Source organism: Hippocampus comes, unplaced genomic scaffold (genome assembly GCF_001891065.2).
Source record: "Hippocampus comes isolate QL1 unplaced genomic scaffold, H_comes_QL1_v1.1 scaffold20, whole genome shotgun sequence".
NCBI lineage: Eukaryota > Metazoa > Chordata > Actinopteri > Syngnathiformes > Syngnathidae > Hippocampus > Hippocampus comes.
This window is the reverse complement of record NW_017805462.1, coordinates 762,318-781,469: the sequence shown is the minus strand read 5'-3', so window position 1 is coordinate 781,469 and position 19,152 is coordinate 762,318. Positions and strand designations below refer to the sequence as shown.

Below are 19,152 nucleotides of genomic sequence, written 5' to 3'. Positions count from 1 at the left end.
GGGGGGGTTGGAGTAACACATGCCCCCCAGCCTCTTCCCCGCCAGGCAAGGTGGCATCTCTCCCATCCACACCCTGCGCACACTGCGCATGCGCGTCGCTGCAAACAAAGGACCGCTATACAGACACACATGAAGTTGGCGCGTGTGCGTGCGTGTTGCTCCCACCGACTGAACGACGTCGAACACGGCAAAGATGGATGCCGATTCCATTATTCATAATTACATTTTTTTTTCTCGTATAATTGGGGAATGTGGGCAACAGCTGCGCTCGCAATCATTCGCCCATTCCCCACTCCCTGATCACTAAAAAGGCATTTTGAGCGGCACTATTTAGGTCGACTCTGTATATATTGACATTGATATATTTGAATATGATTGCAGCATATTCCTCCCACAAGCGCGAGCGAGCGCGTGTCCGCCCCAGCCCCTTCACCAGCACGCGGCACACGCCCCTTTTTTTTTCCACGCTCGTTCACGTTCCCTTGTCGCCGGGAAAGATGGAAAATTAAAAATGAGAATAAATTCCACCAATAAAATCAATTGGGCGCGCAAAGTGTTTGATGTATTAAAATGTCCTATTTCGCCCCCTCCCACGGGATATCCCTGACGTCCACGCCGCCGTGCGTCTCGGCCCCGCATCTTTTGTCCGCCGGTCACGCGGCGCGTGTGACTCACAAAAGACAAAATGCACAAAAGAAGATTTCGACAATGATGATGATGATAACGAGCGTCATTTTGAGGGAGAATGAAGAAAGCAGGCTGTTACCTTGCAGGCGGAACTTGTGTGCGGGGCTGCTGGCTGCTCTTCAGTCTGCTGCGTGCGTGCTTGTGCGTGACGCGCTCGGCTCGGCTCTGTTGCGCGCGTGCGAGGCTGCGCGCACGCACTCGCCCCTTGCGTGCGGTCGCGCGCCGCAGGTCCTCAGACGCGCCCGGATAGCGTCCGTGTGCATCTGTTGAATTGGATCCGAGAGCGAGCGAAAACAAAACGACATAACAATTATTTATCATGACTTGTAATCGTTTAGAACTATCCTACAGAACCGTATTGCTGCCACGCATATAAAAAAAGTTCGTAACCAAATTGTAACATGTTATGGTTCACATTTTTAATCCAGAATCAGAATAAGAAGAATCGTTTTAATGTGATGAATTGCATATGAAACATCATCAGTTTCATCCTTTTTAAATCAATGACGACCCCTTTTTGATTGATTTTTGTGTATTCTAAGTCAAGGCTACTTGCTACCTAACGATCTGCTCTTCTATAAAACGACTGGTTATGATATAGTAGCAGTAATAGTCATAAATAATAATAACGTAAAAATGCCACGTTTTTAAAAAGACTTAAGATTTAAAAACAAAGACGCTTAAATTTGCTTGTCTTGTTAAAACGTGAAATTTATGACGTAAAGCGTGAAACTGTTTCACGTGAAATGTATCCCACCGAAATGTGAAACTTATTCCTTCTAACGACTCCGATGTTAAAACGCAGCAAATGGTGACAGTAAAACATGAAATGGACCACATTAAAACATTACAACATCGTTTGACGTTATAATGTTATCCTAAACTGTTTTATTCTTTTGTGGTGACAACAACCTTCCGTACTAAACACGAACTTTATTGCGTCAACACGTGAAATTGATCATGTAACAAGTTCATGATACTAAGCTTTATGGTCTGCCGTGGCAGCAACACGCTTCCGTGATAAAATGACATTTATTTTTCTTATCAATAATAATAAAAACCTCTAACCGTCTAATTAGGTCAAGTGTTGCCTTCCAGGACATCCCAAAATTATATGATATATTTCCTTCCCATTATCTCCTTAATTAGGTGACGTAATATCTGCTTATGTATGTATTTCAATGTCCAGGTAACATGCTGCAAAATGGCTCCTTAAATACGAAGTGCTTGCTTACAGTTTGGAGGTCTGTTTGAAGTTCACTTCATAAATTATAACCGGCGTACTGTCAACGCCTTTTAGTTGCACTAGCGCGCCCCCTGTTGTTCGCTACGCTCACACACGGAAATCAGAAAGAAATCTTATTCGGGGGATCATGTAGTGTGTTGGATTGTACGCCAGATGGCAGCATTGACAATTTTTTTCCGCCTCCAATTCAAGTTTGAATAGGTTTTTAGAACACGTTTGCTAGTTTGTGTTTTTTTTCCAACAATGCTATGTTTTACTTTAGTTTTTATTCGTTTTTGTTTTTTAGATTTAATTCATGCAGTATTTTTAAGTGCAAGGTTTTTTTAAAGGTCACATTAAATGTTGGGTATCACAGTTCGATGCAATTCTCAAACCACTGTTCAAACTTCTTCTTTTTTTTAAACTCATGTTCATTTTATTTCGCTTATGAAAATGTTTCATCAATTTTAATTGTTTTGTTTGTTTTGTGAATTTAAATAATCTCTGTCCCGAGTTGGAATAGCAAAAATCAAGCAAGTCAAGTCGGGACTTGGGTAAAGCAGGTCATAAATCAAATCATAGCTTCTCTCTCATATTTTTCCACATGAGCTACTTTGCACTCAATTCAGTTCCTCTGTCTCGTGGCAGTTAGTGAAACATCAACGCCTCCAACTGCCATTGTCCTTCCGCTCGCTGCAAGGAAAGCGATGTGACTTGATGGTGGCCAGATGCTGTGAAATTTATTGCCGCCATGTAGTGGTGGAGTTTAGAAGCGCACTAGTATCTGCAGACAAAAAATAAAACAGATCAAGGGGCGGCTGAAATCTCTAAAAACTCACAAGTCGAGGCTCTCGTCGGTCATGGCACCAATGTAGCCTAAACACTATCGCTCAACTTGTATTTTTTAGCTGTGCTAAAGTGTTCACCAACATATTTTTTTTTCAATAGCTGCGAACCGGTCTCCTATTGTTGAAGTCTTAATCAAGCCGAGTCTCATGAATACCAAGTCAATTTTTGGCAGAGCAAACCTCAAGTCCTAAAATGGAGTCCAACTTGAGTGCCCCACCTCTGCTCAATATTCCACCAGGTGGGACTCAACTGGACAACACGCGCACAAGCACACTTCACTTGACTTTGCACCGTTATCATCTTCCATCGTTAGAAGTCCAAACAGGAAATGTTTGTCTTCTACTTCCTGTTTTTCCTTCACGGGAAGTTTAGCGATGCTGATGACCGATCAAACAATAACAACGGGAGGAGAAAAAGAGAGAGGAAGAGAAAAAAAATATGTTTCAGAGATGGTGAAGACGGACGAGTGGCTGTCAGTGGATGAATGGGGTTCTATTCAACAATTAACAATTCTTTCCATTTTAAAATCACTGTTAAAAAGAGTTAAAATCTTGACACTGTCTAATATGGTGAACTCTACTTAATCTTTTAATGTTAATGTGCTGTGTTGCCCAAATTATTGCCACTCACACTAAAACATGAGTTTATCTCATTTTTTCAAACTGCACCGTGCGCCACCAAGATTCACTACTGAATCCTATGAGTGAACAATTTGTCTTCTATCTATTGAACAGTATATGTCTTCTTCTGAGATTCCTCAAAAATGCATCTTATTTTCCAAATCCTGAATACAATAACATAAATTGTGAAAAGGCCAACATACAAGTGGCGACAAGCACTGCTAGCACAAAGCTAACAATATCTGGCTGACGCCACTTTCCGAGCTAGCAAGCAAACTCAACTCTTAATATGTTATTATGTTTTGTAAATAATAAACGAAACGTTTACTTTCGCTTGCGGACGTGACTTAGCTTGTTTTGAACACCGTTAGAAAAATCTCTTAAACCACAGTAAATGGACTCGTCGCACTTGCAAAGAGTCACGTGATATTAGTGAGCGGAAGTACACGTTTTAAATATTGTTTTGGGGGCTCCACAATTTTTTTTCAACAGAATTTTTGTTGTACATCATTTTGACTCACGCAACGGTTTGGGATATCGTGTATTAATTAAAAAAAAAAAAAGATTCGAAAAATTGACTTTCGTGCGAAGACGTCACCTGATTTGATATCTCGCGATTGCATCTGTTTAAAACGTGGAATGGTCACGGGCGCCACATGTTGACAGCAGGAGGCGTCCGAGGGGCGCGTGGCTGTGGCAGAAGGGGGTGAGGAGGAGGGGGAGGTGAGGACGGGGGCGGGACTTGATGCTCATTGTCTACAGAGAGTGAGAAGACCAAACTTTGGGAAGTTCGGAGCAGCCTCGCGGCGACTTGTGTGCTGCTGCCTGGCCTGCCGGCGGGGACGAGCGTGTGCACCCTGGCCGTACGAAGTAGCGGGCGCGCGGCGGGCGGGAACGCGCACAGGACCGAAGGACGGTGAAGTTTGGAAGAAGAAGTAGAAGAAGGATCAACGGAAAGCGTTCCAAACGTTTGCAGACGGATTGTATTTGCACGTGCGGTGGAGCGACGTGGAATGAGTGGAGCCGCGCGTGAGCGGGATTGAGCGCGCGACCTGGCCCCTGGGATAAAGATAAACAGCAGGAGACAGACATGGAGAACTTCTTCCAAGAGGTAACCAACCAAAAGCAGCGCCTGATGTCTTGGCTCCTTGTCATTTTTTCATCCGCCACTCTTTGCAGTCCGTAGTACCCTGGACTGGTCGCCAGTCAACCTCAGGGCATAAAGTGACCAACAATGGATTGGGACAAGGAAAAAGTAGCTTTCTGTAGAAATGTCAAAAATCTGACGTTTATACAAGAACATTCACATTTTAACGTTAAATGTTCGAAATCTGCAAAACAAAGCAATGGAATCTCGATTCAGAAGTTTAGTATTTACGAAGGTGATTATGGGAAAACAAAGTGGCTTTATTGAGGCTGAAACTACGATAAATAAAACGATTATTTGTTGATTTAAAAAACGTGTATGTGTTCAACTCCTGAGAGTCTAAACCACCATCATAGCTTCGTGTTCTTTCATGCCTGCACGTTGACCAATTTATTTTAGAACACTCCTTTCTTTTTGGGAAGTAAAAATGTAAAGCCCTAAACTGTTACGGGATTGTCCGTATTTTGTTCCGTAAATCTCTCAGTGCGACCTTGTTAGGGCTGCAACGTGCGATGCGAAAAAAAAAAGAATGGCTTATGTTGCCCAAACAAGTTGAAAAGGAGCAAAAAAAATACCTGGTAGATAATTGCGATGTATGTTTGACAATACTTTTTTTTTTAAATAATCTTTATTGAACAAGTCAGAATGCAATTCTCAGTAAACAGAAAACAAAACGAACATGTTATTAATACATACATAATATGTATGTTTGACAATACGCCACTTTTGCTGGTGGTGGCGCTGACGTAATGCGTTGCTGGGGAAACTACATGGCAGACAAGTCCAAAATTAGCTGAATGCTAACGACTTGACCTGATCCCTGCTAGTTTGAAGAGATTCATATCAGCTACGACATACAAAGGCAGCCACACAAAGTGAAGCTTCATTGGCAGATTATGATGCCCATTAAAAACAATTGTGTGCTAATGACAACAATATCCATCATTAAAAAAAACACAGTCACACTGCACTTTGTTGCTATATTCTCAGTGTCATAATACTTTTTGGAATATGCTAAATGGCATTTGAAGGTATAGGACTCATCAAGTCGATTTTAATATTCCGTTAGCATGTCAATGGGGTTTTGCACTGATTTTAGCATTAGTGCTGGCAATGTTTTTAAAATGAAGCGTGCCTTGTATTTAATTCTACAAATACAAAGTTTGTAATTGTTTTCGTTGTGCGTTAAGTTGGTTGGCAAACTCCAATTGGGGTGTCATTGAACAGTTTCAAGCACGCTCATGGACGGCAGACGAACATACAGCCCTACGATGATGATGATGATGTGGAGTTATTGTGAATGAGGAAGGATGTTAGTAAAAGTGGCGTAGGAAGTGTCAAGTGGTGAGAGCGGCCGGATGGAATCTCTGGCCTTTCCTCTCCTCCTCCTAGACGGTCAATTTGGCTTGAGTTATTAATAGAAGTGCAAGTTCACATGACTTTCTTCTACTTTGAAGTCTACTTTACTCCGCTTGTGTTGCTCTTTTGTCCGCATCGGCACTCAACTTTTTTAGTTGAGCTGTAGCACGACAAGCGCATCTGCTGGACGTAAGACGACAATATGATTGGCTGGCTGTTGGATCCTGCGACAAAATTTGTTGACATCTGAAAGACGAGAGACTACCATACCTTTTTACGCTATTGTTTTATCCTAGTATTTTTAGAATCGGGTGTTCTACCAGTGACACCATTGTCTAATCGAGTCATTGGCTAAAAGTTAATTTTGCATTATTCAACACAATAACTTTGCATGCGAGCGGTAGATTTATTCGTACAGGCACAAAGAGAACAAAACAAAACTCACAGGCAAATATTCTCTCCGCTCGCAAGCAACTTACCATTCCGATGCATGGGCTCCACTAGAGCTGAGTGCTGCCTGCGATGTTGTCGCACAGTTTCATGCTTATTTACAGCAATAAATTGTATCATTTTAAAATGTTTGGATAATTGAAAAAAAAATTAACACTGAAAACGCACCTTTGTAGCGTATGAGTAGACCTTCAATTGACGTAATAAATACAATCAAAATGTAGTGCAACAATTAGGAGAGATTTTTTTTTTCCTTGTCTCAATTATTTCCATTTTTTTCAAAATATTCGAATAAAGGTATCCAGACTTGATACTTGTTTAATGGCTATAAGTCGTCAGTGGTTCAAATCAAGTAAACAAAGATTTTTTTCTAAACAATGTCAGCTTGAAGTTTGTCTGAGTGAAGGGTGGCGCTATTGCAAATGTGATATCCGTCCTGGAAAGTTTAACAGTTTTCAAATTGTGTCGTGTCGTCAGACCGCCAAACCGGGAACCGGGCCATGCCTAATTACAACTTCCCTGTAAAATGACCACCCCCTCCCCACCCTTAAAAAAGTGTTTCATCTGTGATGAAACGGGGGAGAGAGGTGTACTGTGACATAGTGGGGCTTCATTGTAGATGTAAGGATTTACTACAGAAGTGGGCTAAAGATTAAGGTTAAGCTCCAGAGGACGACTTGAGAGAATACGTGCTATCCTAATAAGTGGACCAGTCGAAGTTCTCTTGTCTTGTCTTGCGCAAATATCAGCCTTGATCTTCTTGTTAAATATTTATTTTGTACGGCAAGACTGCAGGCGTGACGATTTTGACAAAGCGATCCAACCGGTTTTTGTCCTGAGGTGTAACGGTTCCATCTGAACAAAACTTGAAAACCTTTTCTCGTTTCTTGCCCGGTGGCTCTTTAATATCTCATGTGACCGCGACGAGGTACCGAGCAAACTTTGGTCTCGTTTCCCTCGCTGGCGTCACGAGAACGAGAGAGACAGAGAGAGGGAGAGGGGGGGGAAAAAATGTTGGAGAAAAATAGTCGAGTGCCGTCTCAAATATCAGCCGCCTGCTTCGCTAATCGGCGTGGAAACAAAGAAACCAGGGAGCGAAAGAAAGCAGACTGAACAGAGGGAACGGCAGTTTTCACAAGCACTTTGACTCGCGTTGTTTCATGCAAAACCCAACTAAATGTTTTAGAACTCGTTTTCGGCTTTGGAACTAGTTTTGTACTATTTTCAGAACTGGACTAAATAAAGAAGCTAGGCGGGAAGAAAAGCAAGGCTTAGGCAGGAAATGGGGACTTTCAAAAGAGAGGAATGTTCATGTTTATCAAAGCATTTTCTAAATACTAGAATAGGACTCGGATTTGTTGACGCTGACATACCTTGAACGACTGGGAATAGTTACCGGGCTGGACTACAGATTTACGAGTAGCATCCGAAGTGGATTTTAGAGGTTCAAGACTCAAAAGGATGCTTGAGACTCATTACAGAACTGGACTAAAGGGTTAAAACTAGCTTCAATACTGAAGTAAAGGTTCATGACTTGCTTTAGAACTGAATTAAAGAATGACAACTCGATTCAGTACTGGAGTAAAGGTTTATGACTCACTGTAGACGTAGATTAATGGGCAAGAATTAGCTTCAGGATTGGAGTAAATTTTAAGACCTGCTTTAGAACTGGTCTAAAATGTGAAGCTTTAGTACCGTAGTAAAGGTTTATGGCTCATTTTAGAATTGGACTAATTCATTTAGACCTACTTCAGAACTGAACGAAAAGGTTTTGGATTCATTTCAGAATTGAATTTAAGGGTTTATGACTTGATCTGAGAATTGAACTGAAGGTTTATCATTCGCTTCCACAGAAGGTTCATGACTTGTTTCAGAGCTGGACCAAATGTTAACTGAAGTAAACATGTCGTACTTGCTTCAGAACAGAACTAGAGGTTGAAGATTTTTTTTCAGAGCAGGACTAAAGGTTTCTGACTCGTAGAGATGGACTTGTTTTCGGACTGAACCAAGGTTTTATGACTCACTTCAGAATTGAACTCAAGTTTTATGACTTGCCTCAGAACTGAACGAATGATGTAGGACTTGTTTGAGAGCTGAATGAAAGGTTTTTGACTCGTTTCAGAACTGAACTCAGGGTTTAGGACTTGTTTTCGAATTGAAATTTTAATAGTCGCTTCTAAAATGAAGTCAAGTTCCACAACTTGTTTCAGAGTTGAATTAAAGATTTATGAACATTTCAGAACCATACTAAAGGTTTCGGATTTGTTTCAGAGCTCCTTCAGTGTTAGGACCCGTTTCGGTCTTGAACTTAAAAGTTGAGTACTAGCGTAAGTATTGAGCTAAAAGTTTATGACTGAACTGGCTGTATTTGAACTAAAGACTCGGGACTCGCTTCAGGACTGCACTGATGTTTCGGACCAACTTCTGAAAAAGTCTAAATTGAGACCAGATGGTATCTTAAATTACTTAGTCAGCCTCTGTCAAATCCGAGGAGGGAAGCGGAAGTGTGACGGTTTGTCTCTCATTGTCCTCAAACATCTCATCACGCCAACTCTTTTCATCTTTAATGTCAAGACAATGTGCTCGGGAGCTCCCGGCCATACGAACTGTGCTGTGCCCAAATGCAGAATTGCATATACTGTAGAATACACCATAAACATTTGACAGAATTATTTGTTCTTCTCGAGTGAAAAAGCAGCTGCACACACACCACACTTGAAACCACTTGGAAGATATGCACGTGTGTGTGTGTGTGTGTGTGTGTGTGCGTGTGCGTGCGTGCATGTGTGTGCACTGACTCATTCACGGCTGGTTGGACGTTTCCAGGTTGTGTTTATATTTGAACATTTCAAACTGTGTGGAGGGGGAGGGGCGTGTTCAGCGTCACCTGAGGACCAATCAGATGGCAGGCTGGCCTCAGGTGTGTGTGTGTGTGTGTGTGTGTGTGTGTGTGCGTGCGCGCGTGCGAGCGTGGGCGGGCATCCACTTCACAGCTTACCGATCTTCCCACCCAAAAAAAAAACATTTCGGTTGTATTGTTGGCATGAGCGCTTAAACAGGGTGTGGATGAGAGTTCAGAATTGGAGCAAAGATCAGGAACAAGATATAAAACTTGGTGTCAAAGATTCTGTATTACCATCAGAAGTACATTTCAGTCTTGAACTTGCTTTGTTACTTGAGAGGAGTTTTTGAACTGGACTTGGGACTGGATTTGCGATGATTTTCTGAATTGGACTTCAAACTGGAAAGACTTGATGCGAACTTCTGGACTGGGCTTAAGACGAACCTTGGACTCAACTTGTGACATGTTTCTGAAGAAACGAAATAAAAGCAGCAATGTTTTAACAACATAGACTAGAGGGGACACCGATCTCTAGTGGAGTTATGGTGTAAAGTTTATTTCATCCTCAGAGCTGACAGTGTGGGTGATTTTACAGTCCGATTGCATCAAGGCAGCTCAGAATAATATGAGACAGCTGTGTGCTACATGAGAAATAATTCACACTTTTCATCCCATCATCCAACTAAACATCAGAAAATACTCCATGGCATATTTATGTTTTAATTCCTACATGTGGCGGCTCGGTAGTCCAGTGGTTAGCACGTCGACTTCACAGTGCAGAGGTGCCGGGTTCGAATCCAGCTCCGGCCTCCCTGTGTGGAGTTTGCATGTTCTCCCCGGGCCTGCGTGGGTTTTCTCCGGGTACTCCGGTTTCCTCCCACATTCCAAAAACATGCATGGTAGGCTGATTGAACACTCTAAATTGTCCCTAGGTGTGAATGTGGGCGTGGATGGTTGTTCGTCTCTGTGTGCCCTGCGATTGGCTGGCAGCCAATTCAGGGTGTCCCCCGCCTACTGCCCGAAGACGGCTGGGATAGGCTCCAGCACCCCCCGCGACCCTAGTGAGGATCAAGCGGTTCGGAAAATGAATGAATTCCTACATGTGCCTTAATCTACTTTGAATATTTGATTATACACACAACAAGCAAATGAATTGACGCTAGCCATGACGTTAGCTCAACCAAAATAACTTTAGCCTGAAGTTAGCCCATTTGTGCTAAGAGTTACGTGGAAAACTTGAAGCTTACACTGAAATTGATCACAATCCAATTGTCGAGTAACATCGACTTACCTGCGAAAAATAACCTCAACGTGATGAGCCTTCAGATGCCGCCTTCAGATTCGTACTATTCTTTCCACCTAGCTTGTGGCCACATTTACCGTTACCGCTGTCTACAATCCATTGTGTTGTTCTTTCTGCTGGGTTGTACAGAAAGTATGTCCATATAGCTTTTATTTGTTTTCCGACCACCAAGCCCCTTTGTTGACACTGCCGCCATGGTCCATCAATGGGAAGAATGTCCGTGTGTGTGATTATACACATGCACAATAGGAAGAGACGTCAAACAACACTAGACCAGAAAGATCTGAGCTGAGGCCAATTTGGAATGTTTGCAGCTCCCCACTTGTTGCTCCAGTGCACCAATCAGGTGACGTTTACAACATCCTGTCTGCTCCCACCTTTGCTGGTCATTTTTTGTTTTTTTTTGAAGTTCATTTTTGGTTGTGATTGGCGGCTTCCGGCAAAGCAGTCAATCTGGCCGCCGGCTGGGGTCTCCTCCGAGGCACTTTTGCAGCTGCGGCTGCGGCCGGTGAGAAAACATCGATGGGTCACCGTTGTGGCTATTTGACAATTTTATTTTCATTTCCTGCTCCGTCTGCAGGTGGGAATTCGTTCCCAAAACACACGTTGAATTTTTGACACTTGACATTGAAATTGAGCTGAAGGTCGTGTAATGAGATCATTGTCAAATGTTCGGACCTCCGCCAAGGTGGAGACAAGCTCAAGCGGAAAACCAGACAACCTGCTTCGCAAAACAATTTGCTGTTATACAATTTGCACACAACTCAACTAAAAATTTGGTGTCACTGTGTGTGTGTGTGTGTGTGTGTGTGTGTGTGTGTGTGTGTGTGTGTGTGTGTGTGTGTGTGAGTGAGTGAACCTTTGAGTGAGTGTTTGTGTGTCTGTGTGTGCGTATGCACAAGTGTGTGTTTATGTGCCCGTTGGTTTGTGAGTGTGTTGTGTATGTGAGTGGTGATGAGTGGATGAGAGTGTTTGTTGCTGAAGAAGTTTGTGTGTGTGTGTGTGTGTGTGTGTGTGTGTGTGTGTGTGTGTGTGTGTGTGTGTGTTTGCAGACGTTGAGGGGGCATTCTGAGAGACCTATCAGATTGGACGCTAGCCCAATAGCCACTTCCTGCAAGACGAGACAAAACAGCAACTGAGCCCAAAGCAAAACAAACAATTTTCCATTAGCGCTAATTAGCTGCCTGTGTGTGTGTGTGTGTGTGTGTGTGTGTGTGTGTGTGTGTGTGTGTGTGTGTGTGTGTGTGTGTGTGCTGCTTTGCAAGTGTACACAAAGTTGCTGACTAATGAGCTGCCTATAATGCGATTGATTGCGCCCCCCCCCCCCACACTTCCCAACAGTCGGGAGCCAAAAAGGAAGGCGGCTTCTTTCTCCGCCTTGTTCTATTTTCACAACTTACAATTCCACGAAGAGCAACTTCTTATCAAATCAAATATTCATGTCGGGTCTTTAACTGCGGTAACATCACTCCATTAACGTTTTGATTCAACATGGAGGCCAGGAGCAAGCAGTCAAAGTTGAAAAAAAAAAAGATTACACTACAACCATTTTTATCACCTTAAACAAAGGTTCAAATTGAACACATATTTACAAGTTTCATTTACAAGTTTCATCATCGGACGTTAGCTTAGCAAGTTTGCTTCTGTTTTAGCTGTCCAAATACTTGCAAACATCCATGTTCCCAACAGTTGATTTAATGAACTCGGGATGTTCCTATCCAATTGTTTTTTGTTTTGGGTTTTTTTTTGGTTTTTTTGCACCCAAGTCTTGATTCAAGAGTCACGCAAGGACTTCACCTGACACCAGCTCAAGAAATCTTGACTTGGAAAATTTTGGTGAAATTGTGTGAAGTTGGTGAATGTTGAAAAATCGTTCCATAGCTATGATGAATGGGTTGGATATGGGGAGTTAAAATTGAACCAAGCACACAACAACAAATGAAGCGCCTTTCACACTGCCCAAGAAAACCTCATTTTATCGAGTAACGTCAAGCAAATACCCAAATTACAACTCTTATGTACCGAACATGTGATACAGGTTATTAATTTCGTATTTTACCTCCACCACGGAGGCTACATTTTATCACAGGGTGATTGGCGTTTGCGTTGTACTGTAGTTTGTTCCCAGCATGCCAATTGTGTTCAACAAGACTGTTACGTGTGTCTTTCCTGTGGAGAGCAATTCGGATTCAGAGCTAATTTCCTCTTTCCCAAAAAGTCCAATGTGCGCAGCTGGTCTGCACATGGCGGAACCGGCCCGACTGCCAGGCCTCAACTCACACACTACCACACACACACGCACGCGGTTATGCACTTGTATCAACAGAATTGAAAGCGAGGCGTAGAAAGTAGGTCAGTTGTTCGTTTAAAAGCTCGTTAGCGCAGCAAAGTTGGTCAAGTCAGCTTAGGTCGCAGTCAGGTTGGCACTGTTGTTTGCATTCAGGGTTTCTTTTTCATTTGGAGTTACAACACAGTAGCTGATGCTAAACTAAACCAAGCATATACTGTAAAAGGCATATGCATGGACCGTGTCATGTTAAAAAAAAAATCAAATAATATCATCTTTAGTCACACATTAGTGTTCTTGAAGCGATAGCAAGTAGCTACGTATGCTGAGCTGAGAGCGTAAAAGGAACGTGTGTATTAGGATCTGGTTAAATGTCTCTTCACATGCGACTAATGTCATGTTTGTTCACCCAATCGTGTTTGCAAAGTAATGACAAGTAGCTGTTGATGCTAAGCTAACAACGTTAAATGACGCTTCAACTTACTGCAGTCATCTTTTCTCAAATTATGTTGTTTACGAAGGGATGCCAAGTAGCTACATATGCTAAGATGAGCTGAGTGTGTTTACAAGCTTGTCTAGTTAAATGTCCCTTCACGTACGGCTCATGTCATGTTTGTTCTCACAATGACAAATAGCAGCAGATGCTAAGCTAACAGTTTTAATGAATGCATGCTTGTTTTGTTACCTGAACGTTTTGTTGTTACGTGAATTAAAGTCATCTTTGCTTACACAGTTGTATTTACGAAGAGGTGACAAGTCGCAGCTGATTTTTAGCAAAGCTAGCAGCAAAAAAGGAACACGCATGGAGGATTGGGTCTCATTCAATGTGACTTCGCACTTAGCTAATGTCCTCTTTGCTCATACAAAATTGTTTGTAAAGAGATGCCAAGGAGCCGCTAATGCTGAGCTAAAAATGTAACAGGAACATGCTTGTACAAGTATTTTGTTTCGTAAGTGTCTCCTTACATGGAGGTAAAGTCATCTTTACACGCAATTGTGTTTATAGAGCGATGACAAGTGGTGGCTGATGCTAAGCTAAGCTAACATTGTAGACAAGGGTGTGAATGAAGTGCTCAGTGGAAGAAAACAACTCTGGTTGAGCTCAAATGAAAAAGTGAAAATTCCTGAAAGGCTAATGATCCTCTTTTGAGGCACCTCCCACACACCCAACACCCCTAATACCCAACCCCGCAACCCTGTTCTCCCTCCAAAACATTCCAGTGTGCGATTGGCCGACAAAACGTTTTTGTTGGATATTATGGTTGTTTGCGAGTTGGAATAAAAGGACAACAAGGAAGTGGCCTGCCCATCAAGGTTAAAGTGAGTTTTTGGGATACGGGTTGTGGTTTGAGAGATTCGGGTTACAATCAGGATAAAATGAGGTTAGGGTTTAGGTTTTTAGGTTTGAGGTCACGTATGACATTGATCCCACATGGCTGCTCCCTGAATAACTGTTAGGAAGTGTTTCATTTTCATGATGGCAGGCACAATGTCAGGGGTTCCACTCTGGTATCCAACATGGCTACCGTGGGGATAAAAATAAGATGCTCTGGAAGTGGCCCAGCAGGCCAGAAAAGTGAATTTAACATGAAAGTTTCTTTTGATGGCGTTCACTTTTCTTATCTGCTCAGGATTTGTCTGTTTGCCTTCCAACCTCCCAATTTCCCGCCTTTGTTGTTTCACGCGGTCGTCCTGAAACAGAACAAGCAGCCAAAGAAAACGCAGGCCAATAGGCAATGGCTTTCTTCTTTGTCAATGTGCACGTATGACTCTAACTACAAAAGACAAGTAAACGTACTGACGTGCTAGGAAAAAAAAAAAAAAAGGGCAAAGTTGGAATCAATGCAAAATTGATTCATAGAAAAAAGTTTACTTGCATCTCTAATTTAAAATACTTTGTGCAGATTTGTTGAACGGCGTATTGGACAGCTGAACGGAGGATGAAAGTAATCATCCCTAATCATATGACCTCCTGATGAAGGCTGTGTTTGTTTGGTTAGTGCAGCGCCTCTGCAAGGCAAAACTCGTGAGCTAGCGTGCAACCGGCTGTCATCACACGTTTGTCCGAAAATGTCATCTGTTTTTGTTTGACGATGACCGAGCCAACGTTTGCTCAGCTGCATTTCTGATGTTTAAAATGGGGACCCTCAAACGTGTCAGTCAGATAATAATAATCATATTAATTGTAATAATATGGTCATATTTGCATAGCATACCATCTGGAATCTTGGGTTGTGTTGGAGTCCCTCCCCATCGTTGATCCAGTGGCCTCCATCGCCCCTTCCTAACCAGGGTTCTCTTAATTTTGCCACCAAAAAAAAAAAAAAAGGATCAGTGACTACGGAACTCTCTGACTCCGGTGGATGTTTCTATTTGTCAGCCGAAATGCAAACCGTTACCGCTACCGCCAAACACGTGAACCCGCAGATAGATGTGGAAGAGGGTCCTCACCCAGCTTGTCTACAAAATACAAGCATCAACGTAACTGAACTGACAAACAGATGATGGCCATGTCGCATCCATTCGGATCCCGCATCAGCACAGCTTTCAAGTTGAAGATAAAGATGAGGGGTAAAAGCTTGGCTTTCCACATCAGTTAGGAGAGGGAGAGTTTAGGCACCTGACAATGCAACACACTTTGGATATGTGTTCTACCAGAGCATGCATGGTGGCAGTTCGTGTAAAATGTCGCCAAATAACGAGCGGCATGTTCAAAAAGCCACTGATGTTCAGTCTGAACCATGCGACGAGTCCGCGGTGCTAATGACATATTTTTCAGTTGTATATCGTAAGGAATCAAACAACGGTGAATGATTCCTAATACTCTCGCTGAGTCTGCAATCATTTCCTCATTCCCTACTCTCCAATCACAACAAAGGGATTTTCACTTGATATTTTAAGGGCCTAGCGAGGTCCACTAAGTCCTGATCCACTGTGTTCAGGTCATGTGGTTGCCATGGCGACATCCTGCACCTGGCCTTTGTGTCCCTGGTTGGTTGGGCGCGAGTGTGTCATCAGGTCTAATGAAGGTTGTGGAGCTACTTCCTTTTTTGGGGCAGGCAGTTGCTGGCTAGCTTGCACAGCCATTTCCCAGTATGCAGCCACACTCACTATGTGTTGTTCTGGATGGCCTGCTTCAGTAATGTCACCCAGTTCCGCCGCAATGTAGAGGTCACTGCAGAGAGAGTGAACACTGCCCTCTTTGTCTGGGAGTGATCAAAAGACCCAGCAAACACGCACGCGCGCACACAATACACAACACACGCTCGAACCCACTGGCATGTACACACACACACACACACACACACACACACACACACACACACACACACACACACACACACAACACAGGTCAGCGGGGCAGGAGCTTGGGAAAGTGTCGCCCTTCAGGTTGCCTGCGAGGCTCCTGCGAAAAATTTTTTCTCTTGCCTCGGCAACAGTGTGGTGATCACCTGATCAGCAACCTGAACTCTGAACCCTTCTTTGTTAATAATTGACTTGCCCAGCAACTATTTAGATTGTGAACACCTGACCTTGATTCATTCTAAAAGAGGTGCTCAAATTAATACGGGTAAGAAGACCTCTCTGTATATTGGTCCAACGTTTGGTCTGTCCCCTGTCGACCCTTCCGTCGGTCCTTCTGTTAGTCCTTCTGTTGGTTGGACTGTCTTTGTTTAAAAGGGAAGTCAAGTCCAAAATGTTCTTTCCTATAATATTTTCTGCTGCCCGACTAGACCAAAGCTGATATTCTGGTGAATATTGCTCCTGTGAAATATGAGTGAAGGTAAAAATTCCACCCGTTTTCATCCACCTCAGGGGGCGGCCATATTGGCACTTGCTGTTGACTTAAAATTACATCACAGTGGTGGGCGGGCGCAGGTAAGAACCAATCACGGATCAGCTGTCTTCTGAGTTTTATCATGTGACATTTGCATGCTGAGCCCTGATTGGTCATTATCTGAGCCCTGAGCAATTGCGATGTCATTTTCAGTGGACTGCAAGTGACAAAATGGCTGCCTCCTGAGATGGATCAAAACTGGTGCATTTTGCTGCATAATTCATGTTCCACAAATGTATTAAGAATCGGAATGTCGTGTTTCGATAAAGGCGCAAAGAACAAACTTTGTATGATTGGAGAGATAATCTTTGAGTTGACTTACTCGTTAATAAAACAACTACGTATGGACTCAAGTTTGAAATGTGACGTGTTTTTTGAGGGGGGCATTTTTCAGTGGGTTTTTTTTCTTTTTCTTTTTTTTGCTGGCGCCCCCTGCAGGAGGTTGGGAGGACGAGACGGCCCGCCGAGCAGCTGGGCACATCTCCCTCCCGTCTTCCTGCCCACAAGTGCACTTTTGTTGGCTTGCGCCGTCGCCGCCAACAGGAAGCGCTTTGTCGTCCACTTGTCGTTTGTTGTCTGCCGCTGTGTGAAAAACTTGCAACTTGATTTCCGGCCATGCCGGCGACCACTGTGCTCGCCTGCAGCAATGCAACAACGCCACCAAACAGCCCTTTTTTTTGTTTGTTTGTTTTTGTTTTGGTTGTGAACAGCAGTTCTCTTTGTCTTGGAATGTGTATGGCAAAATATCATAACACGTGCGGTCTCAATTCCCAGACTTGCCCAATTGCTCGGTTTGATGATTAACATTTTATGACCATGTTTAATCACCCAGTCACGCTCGTGTGTGTGCGTGTGCACTGAAACTGTGGGCGGGCTGTGTGTGCATGTATGCGCGTGCACTTCCCATCCCAGGTGTGTGTGTGCAAGCAGCAGCCTCTTTTCAAAATAAGAGTAATAAGAGCAGGTGGACATCTTGAGAAAGTTCAGCAAGCAATCAGACGACTAGAGTTCACAGCAGGCTTGAATGACACGCGAAAGGAAAGCAAAGGATTGTGGGGGATCCTGATTTGAACCTGCTGTTTGGACTGAAAACAAACACACACACACAGTACACAAAAAGTTGTGCCCACACAGGTTCTCTGCCTTGATCATCTTCTTGTTCTCGTTTGAGTTCTCTGACCTTGTTTGTAGTTCAACGGAAAGGTGCGCACGCACGCACGCACGCACGCACACACACACACACACACACACACGCAAAAGTAGCAATTAATGCACACTTAATGCGTAAACATACATTCCCCTTTTCTCACTTTGTCACACGAACACACAATTGAGGCACAGTTTATGCACACACACATTCTACCCTTCTGCCTCTCTGTCTCACTCACACACACACACACACACACACACACACACACACACACGCATTCTAACACAAACTGCAATTAAAGCACACTTGATGCACGTGCACGCACACACCAGAGTATCATGAAAGCACACTCTATCGCTCTCTCTCTCTCTCTCTCTCTCTCTCTTAAACATCTCTCTCTCTCTCTCTCTCTCTCTCTCTCTCTTAAACAACAAAAACAACCCCGGTGAGAATTGAACACACACACGCACACACACACACACACACACACACACACCTTCTCAAACACGTCACACAGTAAATCAAGCCATAACCCTTCGCAGTCTGTGAGCAACACCCTGATAGGAGCTGAGACATGTCTCCATCTCCACCTCAACCCTGATGATGATGATGATGATGATGATGATGAAGACATCCGTCCAGAATTTTCTACTCGATGAACATCTCACAAGCTGTTGCTGCTGCTTCTTCTTTCTTTTTTCTTGTATGCTTCAAATGAACGATGACAAGGGCACCGCCAACTCTTTGTGGTCACTTTATATTTAGATTGAACAGTCAGCGTGCAATTGGCTGGGCCAGAAAAAACTGTGTGTGTGTGTGTGTGTGTGTGTGTGTGCGTGTGCGTGTGTGCGTGTGTGTGGCTTTGGTTATTCCAACAGTGTGGCAAGTTCAACCGAGGCGAATTTTCCAGTCCAAGAAAAGAAAAATGCTGACTCACTCAGAAACGTGACGAAGTCGCAGCTCGGGCGTTAACGAGCTTTGAGGCGCTGAGCAACTTGCTTTAGCATGCTAATGCTAATTACACACATGCTCGCCACGAAACCTCAAAGTGGAGCCAACGAGGAGTTTGGAAGAAAATTCTTCACTCCTGTTTGTGTGTGGGTGTGTGCATGTTTGTGTACGTGTGTTGCTGGGAAAAGATTCGAAGTTGGTGGCCTGATTTTGTTTCGGCTTTACAAGACAGGCTTGAACTCTAACCGCATTTTTCCCGGATTTGTAAAAAGCATATTTTGTCTATTTTGCCTATAGATAAATCAAATGACGGTGATATTCTTCAAAAAGGGTTTTTACACAAAATGTAAATTTAAATACAATATATGCTTGCTTTGGCGGCACGGTCGGCGACTGGTTAGCACGTCCGCCACACAGTGCAGAGGTGCAGGGTTTGATTCCAGG

The 19,152-nt window shown here is 43.3% G+C and overlaps 2 protein-coding genes across 2 annotated transcripts in view; one reads left to right on the top strand and one right to left on the bottom strand.

Moving 5' to 3' along the window:
* The window catches only part of basp1 (brain abundant, membrane attached signal protein 1), a 12,643-nt gene extending 11,760 nt beyond the window's left edge, over window positions 1-883 (bottom strand). Inside the window, exon 1 of the mRNA XM_019875118.1 lies at window positions 767-883. The gene's annotated coding sequence lies outside the window, so the exon portion shown is untranslated. The remainder of the gene's footprint in view (window positions 1-766) is intronic.
* A 3,257-nt stretch (window positions 884-4,140) lies between these two features.
* The window catches only part of myo10 (myosin X), a 46,887-nt gene continuing 31,875 nt past the window's right edge, over window positions 4,141-19,152 (top strand). The window contains exon 1 of the mRNA XM_019875072.1: window positions 4,141-4,492. Coding sequence (XP_019730631.1) covers window positions 4,472-4,492 — 21 coding nt within the window. The 5' untranslated portion in view covers window positions 4,141-4,471. The remainder of the gene's footprint in view (window positions 4,493-19,152) is intronic.